The 7,433-nt window shown below is 49.6% G+C and overlaps 1 protein-coding gene across 1 annotated transcript; it reads left to right on the top strand.

Moving 5' to 3' along the window:
* Window positions 1–4,102: 4,102 nt before the first annotated feature.
* On the top strand, window positions 4,103–5,083 carry LOC124708947 (tuliposide A-converting enzyme 1, chloroplastic-like; the record flags this gene model as incomplete). The annotated part of the gene is made up of 1 exon (XM_047240592.1): window positions 4,103–5,083. A coding segment is annotated over one exon (981 nt), but the record flags the coding sequence as incomplete, so codon positions are not given.
* Window positions 5,084–7,433: the final 2,350 nt, after the last annotated feature.

Here is a 7,433-nt window from a genome sequence, read left to right as displayed (position 1 = left end):
GTCGGGTAGGAGCCAAGGAGGCACTCGACGGGAAAAAAAAAAATCGCTCCGGGTGTGTCTATGTCTAAGTTCGATTTTTGTTTCAAACCGTATCGAGAGTACAATTTAACATACTTCGTCAGGTTGTTTAAAAAATTAGTTTAACCATTATTTTGGTCAATTAAATATGAAAAAGTATGTTAGATAAGTTATATTATTTGGAATTTTTTTAATACAAATTTAATGATACAGATTTTGTAGACATATAACTTATATTTTACTGACCAAATTAATGATCAAACTTTATCTTACACTACATGCGCGCTTGTTAAAGCAAGCCGCAGGAAGTACTAACATTTTAAAATATTGATATAATTTTTTAAATGCACATGCTATTAAAGATGCCTTAAGCTTGATGATCACAAACAAATGCGATCAAAACCAGTATTTCCAAAATTCATTGACACATTTTTCTTTCAGAAGTAACAGATGCTAATGCTTTTCCCGCTCTCTAACTTTGTCCGAGAATCTTGTTGGGGCCATACACTATGATCAGATTTATAGACCTTTGAGAGCCAATGAACAGTACATATACAACAGCGAGAGTGGGTGAGATGGAATGACCAACAAGCAGAAACTGCAAAACTTTCCATGCCACAATAATCCCTCCCTGGATGCCATCCGCGTGGGGGAAAACCAAAGAGTAAAATGCATCTAGGGTACTCGAACTTGTGTGGTAAATTCACTTTGGTCACTGGTATTCTGAAAACCTCAAGTCACGGTCACACCAAAGATGCTAGAGAGGTCCATATACGGTTGCTGACTCCTGTAGCGTGCGTATTTTAATGGCATGTCATGCATTCGACTAGGTTGACCGTCCACGTGAGATTCCACACCACTCAAACATCCGTTTTTCCACTAAAAACTCCAAGGTTGTGTAAAATCCTCACTACTTTGTCGCTCGGCGTCAACCGCTAGCCACCGTGCATATTCTCGTTTCATCCCCGCTGCACGCTTCAGCCGACCCGTCGTCCCCTCCCTCAGCAGCACGCGAAGACCCCGACTCAACCAAGGAAAGCAGTTCAGGACTAAGGACAAACACCGCCATGCCTATCCGGAGTGGTACCAACCAGAGATCGTGAATGTAAGAGAAACTGCCGACGTGGTCGGCGTGCACACCCACAATGTTCATCGTCTCGCCACTGGAGCGCATCTGCTTAGAACGACTAGTGAAGGCCAGCTCATTCTTGTACACGACGGAGACGAGCGCGGACCGCGAAGCGTATCCTGACTTGTTGTAGCCGGAAACAGGAGTGTCGTGGGGACAAACACTCAAACACGTTGGCTACGATGAAGCTGAGGACAAGGAGCTTGAACGTTGTCACCTTCCGACCTGCACTATGGTGGTCGGCGAGCATATCGAGGTTGGCCTTGAGCGTGGGGAGCAGGCCGGCTATGCCATCTCGAGAGGGTAGATATCCGAACTCAAACTGCAGATATGCCACGAGCAGCAGCTTTGCTACCGCCCAGACATTGTGGCTTTGCTGACGCAGATGCGGTGGCGGTGACGTTGCTATGCGGGGCCTTGAGGATGTTGGACTTTCCTACTCCTACCAAGCTTCTGCTTCCCGGCACTCAAGCACCTCGATAATTACGTCGCTGATCTAGTTGTGGGAGACAACTTCAGAAGGTGTCGTCCCCGTTGTCCCCTTCGCCAGCAGCGGCAGAGGATCGTCAGCTTCTTCAGATGGTGTTAGCAGCATCACCCATCAGCGCATGGAGGCAAATGAAGCTTATTCACCGGTGTGGCGTACGGCTGCGCCACCGCGCCATAGTTCTTGCCCGACGTCGGTGACCGGCCAAGACACGCCGCCACGCCGGTGTTTCGTGTTCGCCCGCACTGCAGCAGTAGCGCCATGGTGGCGAGCCCTGTAGTGGCAGCAGAGCCCACACGTTCTAACCATCATGGAAGACGCCACCACGGTTAACGCCGGCACAGCGCCGGTGCGGGCAGACGAGAGAAAAAGATCCTTATCTCTTTGTTTTTCTTTAAAAAAATTAGTTCCTAGAAATGAGAGGAAGATACAATTTTGCAACGGTGCTGTCCTACCCGATGGACCCAGTCAAATATATGCCACGTTATCAAAATACGTAGGCTACATGAGGGAGTGACCGTATATGAGCTTCCTGAACGTCTTAAGTGACTGTAACTTAAGGTGTCCTAAATACGGTGACCAAAGTGAGCTTACGGCACAAGTTCAGGTACCATAGATGAATTTTGCTCGAAAACCAAATCGGTAAAATCAGCACCACCACATTTTTTGATAATTTCCAAATATAAAATTTATAGCTTTGACTCTTGCAAACAAACTATTTCCATGTTGAACTTATGCACAACTACTAACACGACGATACGATGGGCTGGATTGTTGAGCCCCCAAACATTCACCGAAGACGTTGCAAGGAGGTAGTCAGCGTGCAGGCTGGGCTCCCTTGGCTTTGGCTCACTTGGAGAGTGCGGTCAGCGCATTGATATGCAGCAGCAAGAGTGGCTCATCGATCAAGCATGCTCGTTCCTTGGCTGGGTCAACATCGGTCCATCGTGTTGGCCATCCTGGTCAGTGGATTGTGGCCTAAAGGTATGTCCTCATGCTGGCTTGACTTTGCTGCTGCTCCAGCCCAGACGATAGATGCGCTAGCCATCCGTGAAAGAGATGAAGTCTCTAGTCATCTTGATTGCGACAAAGGGACTGTGCATCCAAGAGGGAAGGAAGAGCAGGCTGTGCATCTAAGAGCACAACGCCTAACCAAAGCATATGAATGCTCTAGTTATCTTGATTGCGAGGGAGCTACGGCTTGAGTGAAACGGTGAGTATCCGACAAAGTTGTAGTGTTGCCGGCGGAGCTTGTAAGGCGAATCAAGGCTAAATCCGAACTGTGGAAGCGAGCTAAGCTTCGTGGAAGTGGACACCAGAGAGGAATAACTTTGTTAGGTGCTAGGCTTGGAGTGGACCGTGATGGGGTCAGTTCTATGTAATACGTCAAAAAGAAAACGGCACGCAGCTACACAGATCTCGAGCCATTGGTCTTCTTCTTCAAAGCTTGTTCTCTAGCTTTACATCTATGTACTATAGGTAAAGAGATTCAATAATATTTTGTTAGTCATTGCAACACTTTATTCCGCCCCCCCCCCCCCCGGTCCCCAACCATCGTAGCCCCCAAATCCCAACTCCCAAACGGTCGCCTCTCCTTCCTAAACTCTTGTTCCATCCAGCCCGTCATCCTAGCATGTTGTCATTTTATTTTGGGCTCATACTTACTAGCTAAAGCGGGGATGATTAACCGATGGTTATTTGTTTACCCGATGGAGATGGAGATGGTAAAAGAACTGACCTCATAACAATTAGTGGGGATGGGGACGGAGAAAATTTTCCTATACGAAAATAGTTATGGTTAAGCAATAACCAGTGGTTGGTGTCCCCCGTTGCCATATTGAATGCCGATGGCGTCCATGGGTTTCCCGGTCTGAAGCCTGCAATGAGCGAGCAATCATGTACATCTTCAATACATGTAAGATTATTATTCCCTGATCCCTGTATCGATGTGCAAATTATTAGGTGTTCTAATTGCAACGAGTTAACGTTGTTGTCCTGCCTATTGATGATTTTAATGCTAATAACAGTTGCAAGCTGCAACGATGGTGGCGCTCCATGGGTTATGTGGTGGAGCTGCTCCAGGAAGCTGTGCATGGACATGGAAACGCTGGCCAACGAACTGCAGGAAGTACAGTTGCCCACGCGCGCCTAGCCTGGACTCCGGAGAACATGGAAACGCTGACAATGACCTGGACTAGCTTGCTACTACCTCGCCTGGACCCTTCTGTCAGAGAGGGGGAAAATGTCGGTTTGTAGAAGCTAGCTGCTCTACCGTAATGACCTAGTGCTTGACAGGCATCCCAAACCGAATCTGTATGCAAGTGGGCAACACACCTGTGGAGGTGGAGGAAAACGCAAGACACGCGCGCAGCTACACAGATCTCGAGCCATTCTTCTTCTTCTTCTTCTTCTTCTTCTTCTTCTTCTTCTTCTTCTTCTTCTTCTCCTCCTCCCATTCCCACCACCAACCCCGCACCCGCGCGCGCGCTGCCATGGATCCCGACTCCGAGATCAGCTTCGACTTCCAGCCCTTCCTCTGCCAGTACAAGAGCGGCCGCGTCTTCCGCTACCGCAGCAATGCCACCGTCCCCGCCGGCGCCGACCCCGTCACAGGCGTCGTCTCCAAGGACATCCACGTCGGCGCCGCCCGAGCGCGCGTCTACCTCCCGCCCGACGTGGCCGCGTCCGATGCCAAGCTCCCCGTCATCCTCTACTTCCACGGCGGCGGCTTCGTCGTCGGCTCACCCGCCGGCACCGCCAACCACGCGTACCTCAACGACCTCGTCGCCCGCGCCGGCGCCATCGGCGTCTCCGTCTACTACCGCCTCGCGCCGGAGCACATGCTCCCCGCGGCGTACGAGGACGGCTGGGCGGCCGTGCGGTGGGCCGCCACGCGCGGGGACGGCGCGGACCCGTGGCTGCTCGATCACGCCGACCTTTCCCGCGTGTTCCTCGCCGGCTGCAGCGCCGGCGCCAACCTCGCGCACAACATGGCCATCCGCGCCTCCGCGGCCGGCGCGCTGCCGAAGGGAGTCACCATCCGCGGCCTCCTGGCCGTGCACCCGTACTTCACCGGGAAGGAGGCCGTGGGCGCGGAGGTGGACTTCCCCGCGGACGTGAGGGAGCACATGGACCGCACCTGGAGGTTCGTGTTCCCGGGATCGCTGGGGCTGGACGATCCACTCGTGAACCCGTTCGTCAACGACGAGGCGCGCGCCGCCGTCGCCAAGATCTCGTGCGAGCGCGTGCTGGTGTGCGTGGCCGAGGCCGACGTCCTGCTCAAGGAGCGCGGCCTGTGGTACTACCGGGAGCTCAAGGCGAGCGGCTACGCCGGCGACCTGGACCTGTTGGAGTCCAAGGGCGTCGGCCACGGGTTTCACATGGATATGCTCCACTCCGAGGAGGGCGTCAAGCTGCAGAAGCGCACCGTTGAATTCATCAGGAAATGACAACGGCCGGTGGAGGAAAATAGGTTTCCTTTTATGTTTCTGATACTTGAGTTTTTGAAATATTTTAAATTTACATTTATGTTCTAAAAATCATAAGATTATTCCATGAATAATACAGACACATGTCTGAGAAGTTTCGGTAAAAATAACGTTGTATTTTCAACTACAGAAATAACAAATTTGTGGCTATATATAGTATAGGAAATGTGGATTTAGTAAGAAAATATCTTTCTTGTATAATTCAAATACTCCCCCGTTCTATGAAATATGTCGCATGTTTATCAAAATTTAAATATATAGGGTGTGACTATTTCTCAGTCGACTGGAAACTTATTTCGTTCTCGGTTCAATAATGTCATCAAATAACATATGCAATTGATAAATATCACGAATCACGAAGCAAATCTAACAGTGTAGAACTTGACTGAGCACGAGCTTAGTTCTCATCTAGCTGAGAACTAGCAAATCCCATATGCATATGCTAAATCAAAATTTAGATAAATTTTAGACAAATTTAAATAAACAGAGGGATTACATATTTTCCTCTCAACTTTCTACCGGAACTTCAAAAGTTACTCTGTCAGAGCTCTTGATTCTTCCTCGCTTCCCAAGGTCAACTAAAAAACTAAACAATTGTTTTATAAAATAAAGCGGGATTTAAAACTTAGGTTCTTGGCGTGCTTTTAATGGCGTTGGGCTGCAGCTGGTTCAATTTGCCCTGGAGGGGTGGCGATGAGTAGGTTTGGTTAAAACGTGTAGTCCGTTTGTTTCAAAAGCAGTGGCTTTTGAAAACGTGGTGTTTGAGTCTGAATTTGATGTTTGAACACTGATTTCGTTTATGCTATAAATGAAACGGGGGAGGACGTTTCCATGGGAATCTGATTTTTTTTTGGGTTGTACCGTCCAACATAAAGGTAATCCAGGATTATTTAGAGCGCGAAGTCGATCGGTCTCCCTATATACTTTTGATTGATCACATCGAATCGTTGTGGGCGCGTCGCTAATGGAGTCAAATCCGGATCCGGCCATGGTGTTGCACTCCTGGCGTGGGCCACCTCGTCCCCATGGTGGATCTCGCCAAGCCCTTCCTCCGCCACAACATCCCCGTCGTCATCACCGTCCCGACCCTTCCGGCCCCTACCGCTGATTTGTTCGCCTCCTCCGCGCCAGCCATCGCTAGCCTCGCTACTGCCAACCCGTCGATCTCCTTTCACCGCCTCCCGCCCCCGGATTACCCAAACCCCCGACCCCGAGTTCTTCATGCAGATGATGGACGTTCTCCGCCTCGTCGTGCCATCCCTCCTCGCCTTCCTCCGCTCCCTTCCCTCCGTCGCCGCCATCGTCCACGAGCTCTTTTGCGTCGACGCCCTCGACGCCGCCTCCCAGATCAGCGTGTCGGCCTAAATCTACTACACCTCCTGCGCCGGCGGCCTTGCGGCCTCCCTCCACCTCCCCCACTAGACCGTGGCCTAGGTGTTCCCAGCTAGACCATCGCAGATAGTCATACGGGCCCTATAGCGCGGCTTGACGAGGAGTAGAATTGCCGGCGCTATGGCACTAACACCGAGCCCATTGATCCATGGATCCTTGAAGGGAGTGGACGATCCGTCTCCCACACTGATCTTGACTAAAGCGTTGATCAGGTAACAGGTATCCTTTTGAATATAATGAACTGCCAGTAAGTTCATTTACTTGATTTCGATGTAATATAATCAATAAATAATTACCCAGAACATATCAGAAGCAATAGCTACAAAATGAGCAGCCCGCAATGGACAACTACAGCACTTATCAGCAGCAATAGCTGTAAACTATTACAACAGCAGCCCACAAAGACTAATTCCTTTGCCACGAATATCACCATAGCATCCTAAAGAAGATCCTGTGGCAGATTCTCAAAGAATAATCATTGTACTACAAGTCATAAGTAATCTGTACCGTGCCACAATCAAATCCAAATAACATTCGTATACAAAAAACAAAGCAAGTCAAGTTTCATTATTATACATAATTTTTTTTATTGAATCTTCCATCCTTGTCCCCTAGTTGGCTACTCTATAAGCTTGTAGACAAACATTTTTACTGAATCTACGCATCTAGATGTATCTTTTCATTTTCTTCAAAATTCAAAAACACACTATAAATTATCAGATTTGAGTTACACATGGATAAGAAACTTGCCATTTCTTGGATTCAAATAAAAGCATACCAGGCGTGTAGAGAGGGACGGTGTCGGTCGCCTCGCTCGCCAGCGCGCGCCTGCAGGCCGAAGGAGGAAGGCCACCAAATCCCAGGCGCCAACAATGGACCCGCTGCCGGACGACGTGCTCGGCAGCCTCCCGCCATAGAG

The sequence above is a fragment of the Lolium rigidum genome, chromosome 1 (genome assembly GCF_022539505.1).
Source record: "Lolium rigidum isolate FL_2022 chromosome 1, APGP_CSIRO_Lrig_0.1, whole genome shotgun sequence".
In the NCBI taxonomy this organism is placed as follows: domain Eukaryota; kingdom Viridiplantae; phylum Streptophyta; class Magnoliopsida; order Poales; family Poaceae; genus Lolium; species Lolium rigidum.
Note: the sequence above shows the minus strand (reverse complement) of the source record. Positions and strands in the feature narration are given on the sequence as shown.